The following is a 21,577-nucleotide window of genomic DNA, read 5'->3' as shown; positions in this document are numbered from 1 at the left end:
TTCTCAAGCTGCCCGATGCCTTGTGTCGCCAGTGACGTCGGGATCAGGGCTGAGCCTGAGCCTGGGCTCCCCGCTGGGTGCCTGGAAACTCATCCCCCTTCCCAGGGGGCTCTCTCCGGCTAATACTGATTCCCGCAGACACCCCGCCTCTGGTGCTGCAGACAGAGCTGGGACTCGCATCTGAGAAACTCGTGCGCAGACGTGCGGGGTCTGGGAGCTTGGAGCCCAGGAGGGACTCAGCTGGTGTCTGACCCGGGGCCATGACCACCCTCCTCCCTCATGTCCCGCTGCATCACCAGAACCTGGAAGGCGCGGAGTGCGGGGTCCTGCCCTCGCCCCACAGCGCCCTCGGAGGTGCTCCCTGTGGCCTTCAGGCGGCTTCCCGCCTCTGCCCGCCGGTGTGTCTCCCGTGAAGGGCATGGTAGGCCTCGCCTTTCCCGGCGCGTGTGGGAGGGTGGGATGGACGTCAGGCGGCGACATGCTTTGGAAACTCTCTGAGCTCCTCGGGCGATTCTGGACGTAGGGGGATGACGGGGAGCCCTGTCATCCACGCACAGCCCTCGGGGTGCAGGTGACCTGGAACCCCCGTGGCCTACTCTGATCAATGGAAGCCAGTCAGAGTTGAAAACAGGCCCAGATGCGAGGAGAGGAGACAGTTAGACTCACTTCCTCTTTTCTAATTTGAGAGGTTTCATGTTGACGAAAATCAGGGTGTGTGAGGCTGCAGACACCTTCACAGTCACCATGAAGCCGGGCGGTGTCGCCAGGGCCCGCGTGTCTCCTCCAGTGTTCTGGGCAGCCCGGGTGCTGCTGGGTGAGTAGCACGCTGGTGGGCAGGCCGTGACCTGACCGGGGAGGCCCCACAGGAAGGCGCGTGGACGGCCCTGGGCCTCCCAGGAGGGGGTGTTCGGGGGAGGTGAAGTGCAGGACCCGCCGGCTCTTTCTGAGCATTAAAACCTCTAGCCTTTCCCGCCCGGTTCCGAGACCACGGTGCCCTCTGCAGGGTCTCAGCCCTGTTCTTCCTCTTTGCAGACCAAGTGCGTCTTCACTGGCTCCCCCGCAGCCTCCCTGTCACTCGGTGCCCACTGTCCCACAGCCTCTGAGCCACTTGACCCAGGCGGTGACGTCTGTGCCTGATGGGCTTTCACACCCTGTGCAGTTTCCGCTGTGCCGGCTTCACGCTGCTGGTCACTCGCGCCCGCCTCACCCTCTGCCCCCGCCGCACCCTCTGCCCCCGCTGCGCCAGGCCCGGGCGTGCTCCCTGCGTCCTCCCCACCTCTCTCGGTCCCTGCTGTGCCCCTCGCGCTCCCGGTGGGGCCTGTTTGCTGGTTGCCTCCTGGCCCACCTGCTGTTCTTCCTCTGCTCAGTCTCCCAGCGCTTCCGTCAGAATCGAGTCCACCTCTGCAGCCGGGTGGGTAACCGGGTGCTAAGTCACATCTCCCGGCCCACACCCACGATGGAGGGTCACGTCCAAACACCCGCTCCCACGGGACCGACCCCCGGCCCGGCGCCCAGGCCGTGCTGCTCCATGGGGCCGGAGCTGAACTCACCGCCCCTTGCCTGTCTCTCTATTCCGCCTCTCCCCAGCCACCCAGCCACGGGCCTGGGGACAAGCCAGACCCCCTGCTTGTGCTCAGTGTCCGGGAGCTGGTCCCTTCCCCTCCGGGGGACGAATGGCATGCGAGGACCAGCCCTCATCGTTTGTGACTGGGGCTGTTCCAGCAACTTCCCCGCTCACCATCCTGTCTCAGCCTTGTGTCCCTAAAATGAGTTCTGCACTCAGCCAGTGCACGTTCCTTCTTGTGGGGCGAAGCCCCCCAGGTCACCTCTGCAGCCTCTGTGCTCCCCCGAGACCCACAGGTGATGCTCCGGCAAACCCCGGCCGCTTATTCACACACACGCCAGATCCCTACCTGTCTCCCAGCTTGGCTCCCTCTCCGGGGGCCCCATGGCTCCTGTCCCCTGCCGCTCACAAACTGGGCATCCCTGACCCCTCAGGCCTTCTCCTCATGCAGAGACAACGTGTGCCTTCCACTAAAGGGTTGTTTGCATGCTTTTATTGAGCTTTTCCCCCTGTAGGGAGAGGAAGGGAGAGAGAAACATCCATTGGCTGCCTCCTGCACGCCCCCTGCTAGGGGTCAACCCTGCAACCCGGGCATGTGCCCTGACCAGGACTTGAACTGGGACCTCGCAGTCCATGGGACCATGCTCAACCCACTGAGCCACACCGGCGGGGCTCGGTTTTGTCTTCTACCCTTGTCTGATGGCTCAGCACCTGCTTCGTCGGCACCCAGTGACGTAGAATCGTTCTCCCGAAGGCAGAGACAGGGCCGGGTCACTGGGTGACGTCCGACTCTCGGCTCCCTGCTCCCTCTTCCCTGGACCGTGTCACTGTGGAAGGGCCTCTGTTTATGTCTCGGTCTGGTTTTCTCATTCCCCAAATGAGGAGGAGGACGCCCCCCACGTAGTTTTCTGAGTGCAAGTGCCGGGTAGCCCGACAGCTTGCATGTTAAAAAAGGAGAAGAAGTTGAGTCCGGCCGAGTGACTGAGGAACCGAGAAGGGGCGGCCAAGTGGGGAGCAGGCTGGAGAGGATCTGAGGACAGCACCTGGGCCTGGGGGTGAGGAGGAGAAGGGCGAGGGGCCGCAGCAGGGGAAGTGATAAGTCCAGGAGGGTGTGGGGCCTTCGGGCGGGGAGGGCCAGGAGGCAGGGGACAGAGACTGACGGGGTGGAGAACGGACACACGGCCGCAGGGGAGAGACGCGAGGCATCGTGGGGGTGGGAGAACGGAACTGCTGCCTGGCTCAGCCACGCACTGAGAGGGGGGTTGAGGAGATTTGGTGAGAAATCCAACCCCAAAGCAAAGAAGGCTTTGCTCCGTAGTCACCAGGACTGGGAGAGGCTGGGGGGCGGGACAGTTCAGGGGTCAGAGGACATCGGGGTCAGAGGACATCAGGGCAGAGATGGCTGGACCATGAAGACCCGAGAGTGGGAGCAGGAAGGAGACACAGCTCGGGCCCGAGAGCCACTGGTGGGCAAGAGCCAAGGGAACTTTGGGGCTGAGACTATGGAGGAAGGTCCCCAAGGACCTGGCTTCCCTGCCCCATTCCCAGCCCTGTTTAACCCGGGGGTGCGTTAACTCAGTTTTCTAAGCCCGTTTCCGAAAGGCGTGTACACGGGGTGAAACCACACACCTGGGGTCCCCGTGATGATGAGATAGAGGAAGCGTGGAAGAGCCCGGCCTGTCGGGCATGATAAACGCCAGCGAGCGTCAGAACTGACCATCTCCCTTCCCTCCTGCCCTGTGTCCGCGGCTCCGGCTCCGGCTCCGGCTCCTCGGTGGCCTCTGCTTTCCCTGCCCACAGCGGCTGGCTGCCAGGCTGGTGAGTGCAACCCCGTCTCTCCCCGCTGCTCCCCCAACCACAGCCCATTCACTGAGGTCCTGGGAGCCAGGCACCCTCGTCACAGGCCCTCAGAGACCCCGTGGATCTGTTGGGAGGAAGGTTCGGGTGTCTCCCTATGCTCACCCTAGAAAGGGGGGAGCCCGGGGGGAGGAAGAACCTGCTGGAGGGCCCTTTTCTGTCCTCTTATGAAGTCACAGCATCATCTTCTGGTTCTTCTCCAACTGCGCCCTCCTCAGCCGCCAGTTTTGAGGCGCTGCAGTGTGAAGGACCGGTCAGCACGGCGGGCAGTGGCTGCCACCCTGAAGATGACCTGCAAGGTTCCGGGGTTGGCTTCCAGGCCAAGGGCTACATGTTCAGCCAACCCTTCCATCTCATTGTGTCCTACGGTGCGTCCTGGGCAAGGCTGACGGGTGCAGGCCTCCCCCCTCCCATTTCCCAGACCTCCCCTTTCCACCCACATTCCCCTCGGGAAGGAACCCCCAGGACACTGCCCTCGATGACACCCCTCCCCTCACATCTTCATCCCACAGACCAGGGTGCCCTCGGTCCCAGGCCCTAGAGAAGCTGTTGGGGTGAGAGTTACCTGGGCCCTCAGAGGAAGCTTGGGGTCTGTTGTGGGCAGCACTGAGGGGCTCCCACGAAGGCGGTGGGTGCCACTCAGCTCTCGCTTTGGGTCACAGATTGGCTGATCCTCCAAAGCCCAGCCACTCCCCTATTCGAAGGGGACCCGCTGGTTCTGCGTTGCCAGGCCTGGCAGGACTGGCCACTGACCGAGGTGACCTTCTACCGCGGTGGCTCCGCTCTGGGCCCCCCCCAACCTAACAAGGAGTTCTCGATCGCCGTGGCACGAGAGGAGGACAGCGGGAACTACCACTGCAGTGCCATCTTCCAGGGCCCTGGTCCGGGGAGCCCAGAGACGGCGTCCTCGGTGGCCGTCACCATCCACGGTGAGCACTCGACGCGGGTCTCTGCGGCAGAGCAGGGGAGAGACGGAGAGACAGCATCTCTCAGCGGAGGGGCCGGCTCGCCGCAGACCCCCGGAGTCCACATGCTTCTGGTCCTCCATCTGCCGTGCTCAGTGTCCGCAGGTTGTCTGTCTGGACACCGGTCAGACCGCCTGCCACGGGATCTGGTCCAGCCCTATGCAGGAGCCGGCAGAGAGGACCTGAGAGGTTTAAATGGACCTTTCCCGACAGAATGTGTGACTGTGACTCACTCTCCCCGTCTCTCCCCCAGAACTGTTTCCTGCCCCCGTGCTCAGGGCCTTTCCCTCCGCTGAGCCCCAAGAGGGAGGTGCCATGACCCTGAGCTGCCGGACGAAGCTGCCCCTGCAGAGGTCAGCTGCCCGCCTCCTCTTCTCCTTCTACAAGGACGGCCGGGCCGTGCGGGGCCGGGGCCCGTCCCCAGAGCTGCAGGTCCCTGCCGCCTCGGAGGCCCATTCCGGGTCTTACTGGTGTGAGGCCGCCACCGAGGACGGCCAAGTTTGGAAAAACAGCCCCAAGCTGGAGGTCAGGGTGAAGGGTGAGTGGTGTGTCTGTTCGTGCCTGTGGAGGGGGGCTGGACGGTTGGCTTCTGAGCCTGGTTTCGTGTGTGCAGATTTACAAAGGAGCGGGAACAAGGAGCCTAGGTCTCAGGGACTTCTGCCTCACCGTGTGACACCTCCCCAAAGCAGGACCCAGGCCAGCCCCCCAGCTGCTGCCTACAGGCCTCACCCTCCCAACAGGAGCTCTGTCCCTTGGAGTTTGGTATCTAGAGCAGCGGCTCTCAACCTGCAGGTCGTGACCCCTTTGGGGGTCGAACGGCCCTTTCACAGGGGTCACCTAAGACATAACAGTAGCAAAATTACAGTTACGAAGTAGCAACGAAAATAATGTCATGGCTGGGGGTCGCCACACCACGAGGGGCTGTGTGAAAGGGTCGCGGCGTCAGGAAGGCGCAGAACCTCTGCTCTAGAGGAAGATGCATGTCTGGAGTCACTGTTCCGTCCAGGAGCCCCCATTACGGAGGCTGCTCCGACGTGAAGTGCAGGGAGGTGTCCAGGGTGACTAGAGGGCTGGAGACCAGGCCGTAGGAAAGGCGGCGGAAGGGGCAGCAGAGGCTGGCCTGCTGAGGAAGTAGCTCGAGAGGCCAGCAGAGGTGACCTCCAGATGCTGAGCTCACGGAACGAGGGCTCACACGCCCACACACAGTGAGGACGCTGCGTGACGTGTACAGGGCGGGTGCTGTCCCAGTTCAGGAAACAGAACCCCAATGTCCACAGCCGTCTCCTGCCCTGGCCCCACTGCTGAAGGTTTTCAGAGTTGGACTCAGAGGGACACGAGGGTCCTCAAATCTCTGCTGCCCTGGGCCCCACAGCCACTGTCAGAGAACAGTAAAGACAGACCAGGAGGGTGAGGGTAGGGCCAGGCTCAGACATCTCTGGTCTATGTGTCTCTGGCCCCACAATCCAGGTCCCTCGAGGGCTGGTGCACCGCCCACCTTGAACCCCTCTCCTCGGAAATCAGCAGCTCCGGGAACGCCTGATCCAGAGCCCCCCAGGCCTCCGCCTCCGCCGCCCAGTTCTTCCTCCGAAAGTGCGGACCACCCCTCCCCTCTGCAGGCACCTGACCCCCACCTGTACCACCAGATGAGCCTTCTCCTCAAACAAATGCAGGATGTGCAAGTTCTCCTTGGTCACCTGGTCATGGAGCTGAGGGACTTGTCTGGCTACCTGAAGCTGGAGTCCAGGAAGGGTCATGCCAAACGGGCATGAACAAGTCACCTGCAGTCCTGTTCGGACACCCGGTGAACCGCGTGCTCTCTGCTTCTCGCTCTCTGTCCTGCACCTGCGCAGAGATGCCCCCGTTGTCTAGAGTCTTTTTAGAGTGGGAGGTGGGTGAGGATGAATAAATTTGTACCAGGAGACGAGTGGACTTGGCTACTCCTGTGCACCCTCTCTTGACATGACATCAGCCTCTCCTAACGCGACGTCAGCCTCTCCTAACGCGACGTCAGCCCCTCAACGCGACGTCAGCCTCTCCTAACGTGACGTCAGCCCCTCAACGCGACGTCCGCCTCTCCTAACGTGACGTCCGCCTCTCCTAACGTGACGTCAGCCCCTCAACGCGACGTCCGCCTCTCCTAACGCGACGTCAGCCTCTCCTAACGTGACGTCAGCCCCTCAACGCGACGTCCGCCTCTCCTAACGCGACGTCTGCCTCTCCTAACGCGACGTCAGCCTCTCTGCGACGTCAGACTCTCCTAACGCGACGTCAGACTCTCCTAACGCGACGTCAGACTCTCCTAACGCGACGTCAGCCTCTCCTAACGCGACGTCAGACTCTCTGCGACGTCAGACTCTCCTAACGCGACGTCAGACTCTCCTAACGCGACGTCAGCCTCTCCAGGCCAGGAATTGCCTCCTGGTGCCCAGGCAGTCAGGTGACTGGAGAGAAGCAGAGAGTAGTGAGTGGGCAGTCTCAATGGGGCAACACTGCCCCGCCCAGGGAACATTTGGGGTGTCAGTTTTGGGGGTGCTACTGCCGTCCAGTGAGTAGAACACCAGGGCGCTGCTACACATCCTCTAATACATGCAACAGGCCCCCTCCCTGCCCCCAAGAGTTCTCTGGCCGCAAACATCACCAGTGCTGAGCAGGGAAACCCAGCCTCAGGGAAGCTGGTGTCCGACCCAGGGAGGGTTGCCTCTTTGACTGACGGCCCCATCCCAGCCTCACTCAGCAAGTATTAATGAATCGGACACTGGCATTTGGTTGCCTCTCCTACTGCCCGAGTTTATGATCTGCTGGGTGTACACACAAGTCAGCGTCTCTGCCTGCGGCACAACCAAACACCTGCCCGGGAAACGGGTGAGGCTGGAACTCCCCGCAGGGTCCTCTGGACTCGAAGTCTGTGCTCCAGCCCATGGTGCTGGGGCTGCAGTGATTTGTTTTTATGACTTTGTCTCCGAACTATTTTTCTTTAAAAACGTACATAAATCTTTGTAAGACCATGACAATATTCTCCTGTGCGTGGACACTCCCCGCAGTGAGAGCCGACCCGACAGGCTCCACAGTAACCTCTGGTCGGAGTCCGCACACGGTTTGATGTGGACCTCAGCCCGAGGTCTCCAAATCCGGGGTGTGACGTTACCCACTTCCTCTTTTGTGTGCCAACTATTCTGTGCGTAGTTTGACCCACACTGACTTACAGAATATGCGCATGTACCTCCCCCAGTCAGCCACAAGGAACAAGGGGATGGGCCCGGCCGGGGGGTTCAGTGGTTAGAACAGCATCCGGACGTGCCAAGGTTGAGGGTTCCATCTCCCATCAGGGCGCATACAAGAATCAACCAGTGGCCCGGCCGGTGTGGCTCAGTGGTTGAGCATGGACCCTGCACCAAGAGGTCGCTGGCTCAATTCCCGGTCAGGGCACATGCCCAGGTTGTGGGCCTGATCCCCAGCGAGGGGCGTGCAGGAGGCAGCCAATTGGTGTTCTTGCTCATTCATGTTTCTATCTCTCTCTCCCTCTCCCTTCCTCTCTCTCTCAAATCAATAAAGAAAAATATTTTAAAAAAGAATCAACCAATGAATGCATAAATAAGTGGAACAACAAACTGATGTCTCTCTCTCTTTCTCTCTCTCATCCTCTCTTGCTCTCTCAAATCAATTAAAAAAAAAGGGAAACAAGGGAATGGGATCGTGCTGGATGTTAAAGGGCGAGTTTTGTGGCGTGGTGTCGGCGGAGCACGTGGCATGATGCCTGTCACACGTGACAGCGAGCGGCGTCATGCTCGTCACATGCCCCCGCCCCCCTTATTCACAGACTTTTATCAGATGGTGGCATATCTTGTCCAGGAACTAGGTCGTGATATCCCGGGGAGGAGGTACCAGGCGGGATGTGGGGGTGAGTCCCAGAGCAGGCAGTTCGCCGCTCCTAGGTCCTGGTTCTCCACCCTCACCCCCAGCTCCTGAGCACCTTATCAACACTGCCTGCCTCCCGACCTCTGTGATGCTGTCTCTTTTATCAAAAGCTGCTCTCAGAACAGGACCTGAAGGGGCCAGTGTAACTGAAACAACCCATTTTCCTGAGAGACATTTGCACTCTTCACAAGGACTAGCACCTGCAGAGACACGGGGGGACTTCTCAGAGTGGAGCTCTGGGTGTCCCGGGGCCAGACGGGAAGGGGCCATCTTCCACGGGGCTGACATTGTCAGAACTCCCAGGGAAGGGGGTGCTCCAGCCGCAGGTGGGGACAGGGACTGTCCAAGGGGACACACTAGCAGGCTGGAAAGTTCATTAAGTATTTAGCTGAGAATTCGGGCTCTGCTTTGCTCAGGGCAGATCACATGGCTCGGAAAGAACTGGAGGTCGGACCGGGGGAGTTTCTGTGGGGCTGACGCAGGGACTTCTCTGCCCCAGGTGAGGGGAGCTGCGGGCGTGGCCGGGGGGTGCAGGGACGGACAGAAGGACGGAAGGCCCCAGTGAGCAGAGGTGCCACAGGGTGAGGTTCACTGCGGCGGGTAGGAAGGAAGAGTTTTCTAACGTCTGAGGGTTTTGGGTTTCAGGAAGGGAGAAAGAAGAGTAAACACATCATATTTCTGTCCCTGATGGGGACACTGGAGTCCTGTTGTCCTGTCTGCTCATCTGTGGGAGGGTATGAGCCCTGGGTGCAGGAGACCCGATGTCAACCTCATGCTAAGGCCCAGGGTGGACCCTGAGGCCATGAGGGTGTGTCTTCCTCAACTGAGGCTCTCAGGACCAGTTACATGGTGGGTGGCAGGGTCACCTGCGGGAGCCAGGCTGTGCTCAGGAGGTGGGTGGCAGGATCACCTGCGGGAGCCAGGCTGTGCTCAGGAGGTGGGGGCAGGGTCACCTGCAGGAGCCAGGCTGTGCTCAGAAGGTCTTCCCCACAGGCACTGGGGCTGGCATGAGATGTGAGGTGCTCGCCCGTGGTCGGTGACGCCTGAGGCTTGACTCACACCTGGCCCACCCTCTGCAGGAGTTAGGGACAGCGACGGGATGACATCTGCCAGCGCTCCGTGCTCAGCGCTGCTCCGTCTGTCTCTCCCCCTCAGGTGGCGCCTCCCTCTCTGTGCAGCGGCTGCAGGAGGTTCATCATGTGGACGCTGGCAGCCCTCCTGCTCCTGGGTGAGTCCGCGAGGAGGCAGGGGACGCGGGGCGATGGGGGAGAGTGTGAGCTGGGGGACATGCGGTCCTCAACTCCGAAGAGTTCATCATCTTGGAGAGGTGGAGGGGGTGCTTCTCGGAGCTGGGGCGACTAAGGCAGAAGAGGAACTGGACAGGATTCCTGCTGAGTCTCTTCTGTGGTCAGGGAGCCCCTCCCTGTCCTCACCCTCCAGCGGTCTCCTCCCTCCCTCTCTGATTCTGTTCTGCAGCTCCAAGCAGTGGACACGCTGGTGAGTCTCACGCATCCCTCATCCGTTTGCCACGCCTTCCACACTGACCCCTGAGTGACTGCTCGGCTGCCTGGGACAGTGTCTTTCCCACCTTGCCACCCTCCCTGTGATTCAGCTTGTCTGCGGGCACTTAGACCTGGGGACTAACAAGGGACACTTTATCATGCGATGTGGTCTCTCCTCCCGGAGGGATGGGTTAGTGACGTGGGCTGGGTCCTGGGAGCTGGGTTTTCTGAGATTTCTCAACCTCGGAGCACCTTTGGGTGCCTCACCTTGATCCTCTTTACTACACTGTCCCCTCTGACACACTCCCAGCTACCCTGGAGAAGCCCACACTGTCTCTGCACCCGCCCTGGACCACCATCTTCAAGGGGGAGCGGGTCACCCTGCGGTGTGATGGGTACCACCCCCTGGTCCTGGAGCTCCGGCCCATCAGCACCCTCTGGTACTTGGGCCATCTGCTGCTGCCCTCTCATGGGAAGAGCATCGAGGTGCAGGCCCCAGGGGTGTACCGGTGCCAGACACGGGGAGCGCCCGTCAGTGACCCTGTCCACCTGTCTGTGTCCAATGGTGAGTGCACACATGGCACGGAGAGGTGCGGCGGCTAGCCTGTCCCCAAGGGTCCCCTCACCCTCAGCCACAGTGGGCAGCAAATACACATTTTTGTTTGTTTACGAGACCAGCGCTGATCAGTAAAGCAGGGACAGTAGAGCGCTTGCCTCTGGTCACAGTGAAGATCAAAATGAATTACAACCTGTTGTTAGAGAAGCACCTGAATAGAGTACTTTGTCAGAGTTCCACTACGAACATGTACACCTGTGTACTTAGGGGCCAACCGAGACCCTGGCCCCGGGGATACTTACGGGGCTTCAAAACAGGGTGAGGGACAAACATTGGTTCATCAGGGCCCAGGATTGGCTGCTTGGCGGGGAATATTATGTCATCTGGGCCCCGGATGCTACAGTCTGTGTTCAGAATTTAATGATCACCACTCAGGGCTCAGATGGGCACTGAACACACACATCGCCACGCTGCATCTCTTGGTTGGAAACTACAGTGAGTACAGGTAGGGCACTGGTCACGATCGACAGTGGTGGCTGCTTGAGAACTGAGAGCTCGGGCTGTGGCCGGTACCCACAAATTCGTCTCGGTGTAAACACCTGCACTGCACCTCACACGGTCTAGGGCACTCAGTGTCGGCTGTGGTGGCCACGGTGGACACCGGGTGCGGAGGGAGGTGCCCCAGGCTATCCTGCAGTCAGGGGAGCTTTCTGGAGGAGACGCATCTCAGCCTGGACCTGCAGGTCAAGGGGGCCCCGACCACAACGGACAAAGGGGTCTTTCTGGCAGAGGAAGCAGCAGGTACAAGGCTCCGGGCTCCTGGCAGGGCCAGTTTCCCCGCAGAGTGGGTGGTGGGGAGGTAAAGGAGGCTGGGGCAGAGGAAGGTAAGCAGAGGACAGGCAGGCAGGCCCTGAGCCGAGCTGAGGGGGTTGGTCTGGATGCTGCTGGACACTTCTCTTTGAGGCTGGAACCAAGGCTCAGGCATCTTAGCCCCCTTCCCTCCCACTCACCTCCTAGAGCATCCAGTGCGGAGGCTCTCAGTAGGTGGCGAGCTGGGACGGGGAGCGAGGGCGCCTGCGGTTCCGGGTGGGGAGCAGAGAAGAGCGGAGCCCAGGGCTGGAGCCTTCCTTGGAGGTGACTGACTGTGGTGATGTCCTAGACTGGCTGATTCTGCAAGCGCCCTACGCCGCGGTGTTCGAGGGCGAGCCGCTGGTGCTGCGCTGCCGCGGCTGGTACGACAAGGTGGTGTACAAGCTGCACTATTACCACGACGGCCAGGCGGTGCGCTACTTCCACTCCAGCGCCAACTACTCGGTGCCGCAGGCGCGCGCCAGCGACAGTGGGCGCTACCAGTGCTCCGGCACCATGCGCATCCCGGTGGAGAGCGCGCCCATGTTCTCCGCCAAGGTGGCCGTGACCGTGCAAGGTGGGGGAGGCCTGGGGCCCCGGAGGGGGTGGGGCGAACGAGCACTGGAGATTCCGGGTGGGGAACCAGGCAGGGAGAGGAGGGGCGGAGGGTCAAGTGGCTGCACGTGGTGGATTTCTCTACTAGGCCACGTGTGCTTTCCTCTCCTGCTCCACAGGGGAGGCGCACTTGACCTCCAGTGGGTGCAGATGTCTCTTCCCCCACGACACACACCCCGAGTGGGGACCCCACACTGGGGGCGGCGGCAGCGGTGGGGACCACTGTGGGAGTAGGGGGAGGCAGGCGCAGTGACCCCCTTCCAGGTGGAGAGCCTGGGCTGGGTCCCCTCCCTCACGGACTCGTTGCCACATTTCAGCAGCCTTTCCTCCCACCCGCTCTTGGCTCCCTGTGGGCGAGGAGCCCTCACGGGACACGGGGAGGAGAGCGGGATTGGAGGCCTGGGACGGCGCGCGCAGGCTCTCGGGACGCTGGCTCCGGCCTCACGCGCGCTCCGCCGCGCCCTCTCCGCAGAGTTGTTCCCGGCGCCGGTGCTGAAGGTGGCGGGCCGCGCGGAGGCCGGCGGGGTGGTCGTGCGCTGCGAGACGCGCCTGCACCCGCGGAAGCGCTCGGTGCCGCTGCAGTTCGCCTTCTACAAGTACAGCCGCGCCGTGCGCCGCTTCGACTGGGGCGCGGAGTACAGAGTCCCCGAGGCCGAGGCCGACGAGCTGGAGTCGCACTGGTGCGAGGCGGCCACAGCCTCCCGCAGCGTCAGGAAACGCAGCGCGTGGCTGCAGCTCCCGGGGCGCGGTGAGTGTCGCTCCGTCACCCGCCCTGCCCATCCCCTCCACCTCGCCCCGTCCTTGGCCTGGCCTTCTCCCCTCACCCCGCCCGTGCCCCCCACTGTGCGTCCACAGGGTCGTCCCTGGACTCTCCCACCGCTGCCCTGGCCCCACAGGCCGCACCCTTGGCGCCCGGGAACAAGCCGCTTTCCTTCCGAAAGTCCCTGCTGTCCACGTCGGTCCCGTCGGTCACCTCTGTCCCTAACACCACCTCGGTCGGGCTGCCGGTCCCAGCGGCCAGAGCCCCCAGCGCTGCGCCAGCCGCCTGCGCTCCGCCGACGCCCCTGGAACAGTCCGCAGCGGCCCTGAAACCGGAGGTGGACTTGCTGCTCCGAGAAATCCGGCTGCTCAGAGGTCTGCTTAGTCGGGTGGTCCGGGAAACCAAGGACCCTCAGACCTTCCCCGAGCACGGGGCAACACGGGAGACCCCCCACGGCCCACGGGGCTGAGTCCCGGGAGCCCTGGAGACCAGCACTGCGGGGAGCTGAGGGCGGCTCTGCGCCCCTCCAGAGGCACCTGTCCCCAGCTCTCCTGCTTCCTGTCACCTGAGACCTTGTCAGCTGTGGTTTTTCAGCAGCACATAAAGGACTGTGGCCGCGATTCAACCTCCACAGCTTGTTTGAGCTGCGTAACCACAAGGCCTCCCTCTGATCGCTTTCTTCCGCTCTCAGAATTCGGGAAGGAAGTGAACTTAGTCATCCTAAGCTTTCATGTGGTCCACCCGGCACAGGCTTCTGCGCAGGCAGGCCACTGAGGAAACAGCCCTTTGGGACAGGCGAGGGTCCAGTTGTAATGATTGATCATTAACTTAATGCTAATTTAAAAAAGACTTTCAGTTCTATTTCTGATGAGTTTATGCCTCAAAGTTCTGGGTTCACATTAGTGTTAGAGATAGAAAGTATCGTATGGGTCCCCATAGCCCAGGATGTGGGGGCAGAGCTGTGCTGGGCTCCTGGGCTGGGCGTCCTGTCCCCAGTAGCAGCGGGCAGGCTGCCTCAGCCACAGATTAAAGCGGGACCCCTGCGTCCAGCATCTGTCTGAAGAAAGTTTAGGACACATTTTCAAACGGCTGAATTCTAGTTTGTAGCGGTTTTGCTTTTTACGTCCCAAGATCCGTCCCAACACCAGCACACCTAGGGACGCGTGCACGCCTGCTCAGTGACTTTACTGTCACCGCAGGAAGCAGGCGTCAGGCCGCCTCAGCTGCAGTTCCAGGAGCGGCTCCCTCAGTCCCCATCTGCCCTCGGTTCCCCCCAGGGGCTCAGGGCATCTTGTCCTTGTGGGGCCCATGCCCTTCATCAGTGAGCTTCCCTTGGAACTGGCAGCAGCTCTATCCACTTGGAGACCTTCAGCCACAACCCAATTTCGGATGTCTTTGTGGGCGATCAACCAGAAAAACACCCGTACCCATCATCCTCTTCTCAATGTTCTCCGCCGTGTTGTTCCAGAGTCCCTGGGACCACTCGGGGTGGGGGCCCCACACAAGCTACGGTGCGATGGGGTAAGTGCTCTGGGAGACACCACGGGCTCTGGAGAAGGAAGACGAGGTGTGAAGGACAAGCAAGAGCAGTCCCGGTGTGGATGTGGAACAGACGGAGGATGCCACCGTTTTCATGGGACAACCAGGACCCAGCGTCTAGTGTAGAGCTGCAAATACCCGGGAGTGGTTGGGGAACTGTGTGTGCTTGTGGAGGTGGGGTGTTTTGGGGAGAAGGTGGTAGGAGATGATCACAGGTAGTAGAAACAGACCAGAACAGGGACGTCTTGTTAGAAAGTCGGTTGGATTCTTGGGGTAGGTACTTGGAAGCCTTCTTTCCTGGGGTATCCATGAACCTTACTGGAGGAGATGCTCATTTAAAATTAGGAAAGAAGAATCAAATAAACTGATCTCAGAGGCTCTTGTTTATCCCCGAGAAGGTCTGTCCAGGCCCCTGTGACCAATTCCACTCTACACCTTCCTCCTGACTCTGTCCCCCTGGAGGCTCTGGCCACCGCTCACCTAGACAGGAAGGAACTAGCATTAGCACCAACAGGCTTAGCCATCGAAGGATCTCGCCATAAAAATATCTGCTGGTCATGTTGTAAGACAGCAAAAAAGTGAACCAGATGCTCACCAGGGAGCTGGGGGAGCTGTCTCTCCAACATCCGTCCTGGCCGCCACCTGTCTCCAATTAGAACTGGAGCTGGGGATGGGGAACAAGGAGAACAGATGGGTGAGAATGATTGTTCATGACCCGGCTTTTCTGTGTGTGTGTGGGTGGGGGGTGGGCATAGACTTTTATGCCCTCTGGACCCACTGTCTTTAAGCCCCAGGTCTCAGAGACTGTGGTCTCCCAGGAAGGCCCACACTAAGGAAATACCAGATGGGCACCTTGCTGGCCATGCTCCTCGGGGGAAACGTCCTCATCCAGCTTCAGACCGAGGTTCCAACATGCACTTGGGAAACAGGAGGCCAGGCGAGTCTCGGGCTCATTCCCAAGCCGCAAGGAGGGCAGCAAAATGCCGGGGAACCGGGAGGAAGCTGCTTCTATCTGGTTCTCTGATCAGCTGTGTTTCAGACCCTAAACCAGACGGTGTTCGTACCAGAGAGCAGATAGGGAAGCCAATGTCCACCCCTGGAGAGCGGAAAAGGGCCTGGCAAGTTCTATTTGGTGTCAGCCTCGGTCCCTCATTCTGTGTTCCCCAAGTCTCAGTTTCTAATCTCAACTTGGTGGAAAAAGGGAGCTCTTTGGGTTCTACACTTAGTACTCTTTTCTGGGGAATTGAATCAGTCCTCTAGGATAAAGTCCAAGCTCCCTCTCATGGCACACTGAGCCCATTCACACGGGCACTTGCTCTTCCTCCAGCACACGGGCTTCACCCAGGCCTCCGCACCTCATCCCGTGTGGGGGCGCTCGGCCTCCAGAGCCCAAGCTTCCTCGTTCAGACTGAGGGAGAGGGAGATGCACACGCAGATTCTTTCATTGTTAGGGGGTTTAAGGCAGGGGATGTGGGGTGCTTAGAAGACACACAGAGAGGAAGCCTAAGCCCAGCCTAGGGTTCATAAATCTCTTCCTGTAGAGATGGCATCTGTTAATCCCCGTTGGTGGACCTGTTGATGTTCCTAAACACTCGCTGTTTTAAATTGTGCTGCGATGACTATTCTCACACCTATGTCCTTATGTTTATATTTGGATGTATCTGTGGGATAGACTTCTAGCAGTCGAATTGCCAGATCAAAGACCACGAGTTTTGCCCTGGCCAGTGTGGCTCAGCAGTTAGAGCGTCGGCCTGCAGACCACAGGGTCCCAGGTTTGGTTCCTACTAAGGGCACGTATACCTCAGTTGCAGTTTGTCCCTCACGTCAATGTTTTTCCCTCTCTCCCTCTCGCTCTATCTGAAGATAAAATGCAAAAATGTCCTTGGTTGGGGATTAAAAAAAATAGCAAAGGATGTGAGTTCTTTTTTTATTTAAATTTAATAGATGTTGTCAAACTAACCCTCAAAGAGATTTAGTAATGTGTCCTTCCAAGAATCCTGCAGGAGAGAGCTTGTCTTGCCTCCCCTCCTGGGGAGAGCGCATCATCACTTGCAGTTCTTGATTAGACCCAGGGAACCTCCTGACACTCTAGGCAATGTTGAGTGCCCCCCCCAGTGGATCCTGGTGGCATTACAACGTCGTGCGAAGCAGCCGCCCAGCAGTGCCCGGTCAGTGACCCCGGTGTAATGCTAACCCATCCTTCTGAATTCCCGCCCAGCTGGTCCCCAGTTAACTAAGGGAAATACACTCCTGACCACACTTCCTTATTAAACGCGGGCTTTGTTCAAGTTTATTCTAAGCCGGATTATCCCAGTTTTTCACCACATTTCCACGAACCCTGTGTAACATGTGCTATGGTTCTCCTGTATTGGTTTAGTTTGTCTCGCAGTCAGAACACCTGCAAAGACTATTGGTCTCATAATAGTTGTACCTCCCTGGCTCAGCCAACCTGAGGATAAAGAGTTGGTACCATTTACTTCAGTCTTTTTCAGTCCAGAGGCGCCAACCTCACTGGCGTGGGAGATGGCCGTTGTCCCATCTCTCAACCGTGAGCGTGTCTCCAATGCAGCCTACATCAGAGCAGCCAAGCTAAGTCCCTTGGGCCCTGGAGGCAGGAGAGCTAAATACACAACCTCAGAACCCAACCCAGTCCCTCCCAGCCGGAATGCATGCAGATTAGTTAAGCATGTCTCTGTGCCCCAATGCATTTTTATTTTTATTTTTTAAAGTTGAGTAAAACAGATGAAAGAAATGTGGGTGATGGCTCTATCTCACTAGATATCTGTCTTGATTGCCATTGGTCCATTTCTCACCTTTTGGGTCCAACTGCTTTACCAGTTACCAACCTACCTCAACTGCTCTAAAATCCAGTCCATATGTTGTAGGTTGTCCTTAGGAGATCCGATCTGAAGAAGTAAGATTCAGTGTGTCCCTCCTTCCACGGAAAGAGAACCGGCCACCAGAAAAACACTATGATTAGGACGCTGGTGCTGCCCCCTGGTGGACGCTGCTGCGTCCCTAAATCAGATACAACTGAGAGGTAACATTGTATTCCTTTCAGGAGTATAATGTAACGGTTCAATAATTTTATATGTTGAGAAATGATCACACTAAGTCTCGTTAGCATCCATCACCACACATAGTTGCAACATTTTTTTCTTGTGATGAGAACTTTTAAGATCCACTCTCGAAACTTTCAAATATGCAAGACAGGGTTAACTAGTCACCTCGTGGTTAATATATAGTTAATAAAACTGCTTTTTATGAAAGCTGACAAGTCACTCCTGCAGTCCCCTGCTCTGGAATATCGTTTGGGGTTGGATCCAACCTCACTGGTTTGAGAGCCTGAAGGTACAGAAGCAGTAGGGCTCATTCACTCAGAGCCCAGTGGCCCCAGGAAGGGGCTGGAGACCCTCTGTGAATGGGGCCGTGGAAGCATGAGGCCTGGGAGGGACATGGAGGGGCCACTTCCCTCCCAGGGGCTGCAACTCTGCGTGGCCATTGTTAGGACTGAAGGTGACCACGTGGCTGAACGGGTGTCCTGGGATGGCTTGTGAGGCCTTGACAAATCGCCCCTTTTGGTGGACATGTCAGGCACACTTAGTGAAACCATCTTATGTTGTAGGCCTCACCTCTGTGTCTCTCCCCACCTGACCTCCTGCAACCTTTTCCAGCCTTCCCCCCTTGTCCCCTTCGGCGGCGGGGAAGAGCTCAAATGCCCCCTTCTCGGAGAGATGTCCCCAGTTTCCTCCAGCCGAAATGGAATTATTTCTTTGTCTAAGCCCAGCATTGTGTTTGTCCTGTCAGTTTGACACATGGCTCGGTCGATGCCCCCTGTCCACATGGTGGAAACTCAACCTTCATCTTATCTGTGCTGTTTCCCCGGTGCTGAGCAAGAACGGATGAGCTGAGATAAAAATCACAGGGTGGGAGGGATGGTTAAGTCACTTGGAAGAATGTGCTGCTTTCGGACCACGTGAAAGCACTTCCAGGAAACAGTGAAAGCTGGGTTTCCCTCTCCGCGATCGGCTTCCTCCCGCAACTGGAATGCTGGTGAGTGGCCAGCCTCGGGCGGGGGACGCTGAATCACTGGGAAGAGTGAACAAAGAAATACTTCTTGGAAGAGGCGAGAGAGCGAGGCATTTAGAAGAAACTGTATTTCATGGTAAGAGGACAAGGAACCGTTTTTTGAAGGATTTGGAAATATTGTGCTGACCAAAAGTTGATAGGCTTTCTGACGTTGGTGGTTTCAAGTCCTTCAGGGAAAGTCAGGGTAGGCATTACTCACCTTCTCTTTTTTGGATGGGAACACTGAAGTTCAGAGGGTTCAAATGGCTTGGTCACGTCAGACAAGTCACACACGACAGAACCAGCACCCAAGTCAGGGCACCTTCCCCTGCAGCTCACCGGACTGAGCATGGCAGCAGGGCTGGGAGGGGCAGCATGCCACTCAGGAGGAACGGAGGGCCTGGGCTCTGCAAAATGCAACCCTGCACCCCCCGCACAGACTCAGGCGAGGCTGTGGTCCCCTTGGCTCCATGCCATCTAACTGTTGACATTTCTCTTTGAGTCAAAAAGGAACTGAGAGTGTAAGCCACAACTCACAGCCTGTTCCAGGGCCTGTGTTTCCCAGAAAGACAGCCACACAACATGACAACTTTGCAAATGTTGGGGGCCATGGGGAGTCATTGAGTCAGTTGACCACGTTGTCCCTACACAACAAAGGTGCATCAAGTCCACTCAGTCACTCAGTCATCTCGGGTCCCAGTGTTTGTGGAGCTGAGGTTATTCCCTCAGAATCTTCTAGGGAAAGAGGACACCTCTGTACAGGGACCCAGACTCTAGACCAGTAACTGGACTCAGGGATGCGGCTGCAGCAGCGCAGGTGGTTAGGATCATGTTCTGCTCCTTCTCGTGAACGCTGCATTCCTGGCTCCACAGAGCCCTCAGCCGTCCTTCCCACACCTCTGCTCAGCCTCCACGGCGTCCCCTCCCAGCTGCTTCTGGTGCAGTGGTTCAGCTTGGGAAGCTTTCTCCCACTAATGGGCCATGTCGATAAGTTAATCCTTATTGGAACTCGGCGAAGTGGCCACACAAACTCTGATTTTGCAGATGCAGAAACCAGGACTTAGAGAAATCATATGTTCTGAAGGCACATGTTCACACGTCGGGAGGGGCCGGGGCCAGGGCCAGATGCAGCTTCTGTTCAGACCTAGGTTTTCTGTGGCTTCAGACTGTGGCCCCGGAGACAAATCGGAACCCACCACTCTCTAGGCACCCGCCTTCCTCTCACAAACAGAGATGAAATGATAAATTACATTATTATTTCTCATCTATGTAATTCTATTTTGGAGGCCTCAAAGTATGCTTCATGTGTACCTTCATAGGTGTCCTAGAACTTAACTCCCAAACACTGACCCACAATGCACTGGGTGTAGGAGCGCCCCACCCCCCATGTGCTGGGGACAGAAAGAGGAAGTTGTCTTGTGGTTGTGATGGGGAGGGGATGGGGCAGAGAGGGGAAATTTCCCTGCTGCCTCTCAGCAAATATTTTGAAAGATGAAAATAAACATGAAAATCATACTTGTGATTACACCCAAAAGTCTTTTGAGAAACACCTGAAGAGTTGTTTCAGGTCATGTTACATAAAATGGGTGTCTTCTCAGAATGCGAGCTACCACATACTTGATGATGTCTTAGCAACGGTAAGACTTTTTATTTCATCCATACTTATCAAGGTTGCAGGTTTGCTGGTGATAAAATGAACAAAGTGTGCCTGTGTGTGTGTGTGCCAACCCGAGGACAGACAGCCTTTCTCCTCTTCTTCATAGGAAGCAGCCCAGACCTCTCTCTAAAGACAGCATTTCCTTCCCCAGGCCCAACCTGCTTTTCTTACAGGCTTCCACATTCATTTCCCCGTATTTCAAGGGAGGTGCAGAAAATATCTCTCCTCGAAGGGCAAACGGTGACACCTAGTGGCCAAGAGTACAAATACAGAAGAGAGGCGTTTTGCTGCGCCCAGTTTCAGGTATTTATCAGGCTCACAATTCAGATGTGTGCCTACTCCCATCCTTGAAGGAGCCTGTAGTCATTTTAGGGAGTTGAGAAAGTAAAATTAATTTCCAACAGGAAACCAATCAGGCTGAGGGAATGCCTAGAATACCTTAATAAAATGTCCAGGAGACGAGCCCTTAACAGTTTTTTTCCCTCTTTTTCCAGAATATAAATATCTATACTTGCTAACAGTAAGCACTTTTAATAATACTGGTTGAGAGAAATGAAAACTAAGTACAAAAAAGCCGGATGAGGCCAATCATGGAGGTCTTCCTCCCAACAGCTCCTGGAAATAACCACTGTTGACAGTTTGAGAAAGAGCTTTCGGTATTTTTCATTTTGCCAAACAGGAACTTACTTGGTCAAGCCTTGTGTTCAGGGTTTTTACAGGGGTACAGTCCCAGAGATATGTCTGACCTTGTTCTCACCCAGCTGCAGCCTCCAAAGGTCTGATAGCATGGTCAGGCATCTTATCAGGCTCCAAGGTCATCTCCTGGGAGCTGGTGGGGCCAGTCTTCCAGGAAACAGACTTTTTGGAAATGCGCCTTCTGGGTTAACCCTTCGCTACACAGAAGCCTTGTGTATTTGTGGCCTGCACACTGACTAGGCTGCCTGACTCTGAGGCAGGGTTGTAACAACCTAGGATATTCCCTGCAAGTGGAATGAGGGAAACTGAGACAAGATAGGTAAACAAGGCCAAGCAATTAACAGCCTTATCTCTGGGACTGAGGACACTTAGGAGCAGATGGTTTACACCTCTCCTCCCCAATCAGATGGTGAGTAGCTTCATCACTCCGGTCAAGGAGAGAGATAACAGAGACCCTGTTACAGCCCTTGGTGCCAAACCCCAGGATGGATGAAGTCAGGGGAATAAACAACAACAAAACAACAGCAACAACAACACCACCACCAATCAGAGCCAGACAAACCCAAGATAAAAGTAAGGCAGTAAAGCTGACCAAAGAATGATCCCAAACTCCTCTATAGACTCTATTGTAGCTTCTCCCTCTCTCCTGGTACTTCCTTGTACTTCAAAAAAGGTCCAAGTCTTCCCTGTTGGAAAAAAAGAGAAACAAGAAAACAAAAGGAGGAGGAGGAGGAGGAGGCGGAGGAGGAGGAGCAGGAGGAGGGGGGAGGAGGGGGGAGGAAGCGGGGAGGGGGGAGGAGGCGGGGAGGGGGGGAGGAGGGGGAGGAGGGGAAACACGTCCCTCAATTTCAGGTTTCCTCCTGGCTGTGGTCCCATCTTTCTAGAAAAGACACGGGATTAATACCTTAAAATATAAAACAATAGAAAGCAACAGAAAAGGGATTCGCACGCCAATAAAGTACTGGGCAAAATGAAAAAAAGAAAAGAAAAAGAAAAATAGTCACAACAGAGGGACTACAAACAAATGACTTCAT

General features: G+C 57.3%; 2 protein-coding genes across 3 annotated transcripts; both read left to right on the top strand.

Moving 5' to 3' along the window:
• Nucleotides 1-744: 744 nt before the first annotated feature.
• On the top strand, nucleotides 745-6,298 carry FCRLA (Fc receptor like A). The gene is made up of 6 exons (XM_036272016.1): nucleotides 745-814; nucleotides 3,365-3,382; nucleotides 3,640-3,789; nucleotides 4,084-4,350; nucleotides 4,640-4,924; nucleotides 5,854-6,298. Exons 1-6 carry the CDS (start codon nucleotides 745-747, stop codon nucleotides 6,153-6,155), a joined length of 1,092 nt encoding a protein of 363 aa, XP_036127909.1. The 3' UTR covers nucleotides 6,156-6,298.
• A 3,189-nt stretch (nucleotides 6,299-9,487) lies between these two features.
• Nucleotides 9,488-12,912, top strand: FCRLB (Fc receptor like B). 2 transcript variants are annotated; one of them, XM_036273330.1, is made up of 6 exons: nucleotides 9,488-9,529; nucleotides 9,778-9,798; nucleotides 10,114-10,368; nucleotides 11,519-11,785; nucleotides 12,426-12,571; nucleotides 12,679-12,912. In XM_036273330.1, exons 1-6 carry the CDS (start codon nucleotides 9,499-9,501, stop codon nucleotides 12,910-12,912), a joined length of 954 nt encoding a protein of 317 aa, XP_036129223.1. In that variant the 5' UTR covers nucleotides 9,488-9,498. The 2 variants fall into 2 exon arrangements, with proteins under 2 accessions (XP_036129223.1, XP_036129224.1); XM_036273331.1 differs by lacking the exon at nucleotides 9,778-9,798.
• The last annotated feature ends 8,665 nt before the right edge of the window (nucleotides 12,913-21,577 follow it).

Source organism: Molossus molossus, unplaced genomic scaffold (assembly GCF_014108415.1).
Source record: "Molossus molossus isolate mMolMol1 unplaced genomic scaffold, mMolMol1.p scaffold_m16_p_20, whole genome shotgun sequence".
In the NCBI taxonomy this organism is placed as follows: domain Eukaryota; kingdom Metazoa; phylum Chordata; class Mammalia; order Chiroptera; family Molossidae; genus Molossus; species Molossus molossus.
The sequence above is the reverse complement of the archived record's forward strand: the minus strand, read 5'-3'. Positions and strand labels throughout refer to the sequence as shown.

What these genes read in the sequence shown, in the direction of transcription:
- FCRLA (XM_036272016.1), top strand. Translation starts at nt 745, where the DNA reads ATGAAGCCGGGCGGTGTCGCCAGGGCCCGCGTGTCTCCTCCAGTGTTC. An exon ending in GGTGGCCGTCACCATCCACG is followed by an intron (nt 4,351 to 4,639) that starts GTGAGCACTCGA and finishes TCTCTCCCCCAG; the next exon opens with AACTGTTTCCTGCCCCCGTG. An exon ending in GCTGGAGGTCAGGGTGAAGG is followed by an intron (nt 4,925 to 5,853) that starts GTGAGTGGTGTG and finishes CCCACAATCCAG; the next exon opens with GTCCCTCGAGGGCTGGTGCA.
- FCRLB (XM_036273330.1), top strand. Translation starts at nt 9,499, where the DNA reads ATGTGGACGCTGGCAGCCCTCCTGCTCCTGG. An exon ending in TCCAAGCAGTGGACACGCTG is followed by an intron (nt 9,799 to 10,113) that starts GTGAGTCTCACG and finishes ACACACTCCCAG; the next exon opens with CTACCCTGGAGAAGCCCACA. An exon ending in GGTGGCCGTGACCGTGCAAG is followed by an intron (nt 11,786 to 12,425) that starts GTGGGGGAGGCC and finishes CTACAAGTACAG; the next exon opens with CCGCGCCGTGCGCCGCTTCG.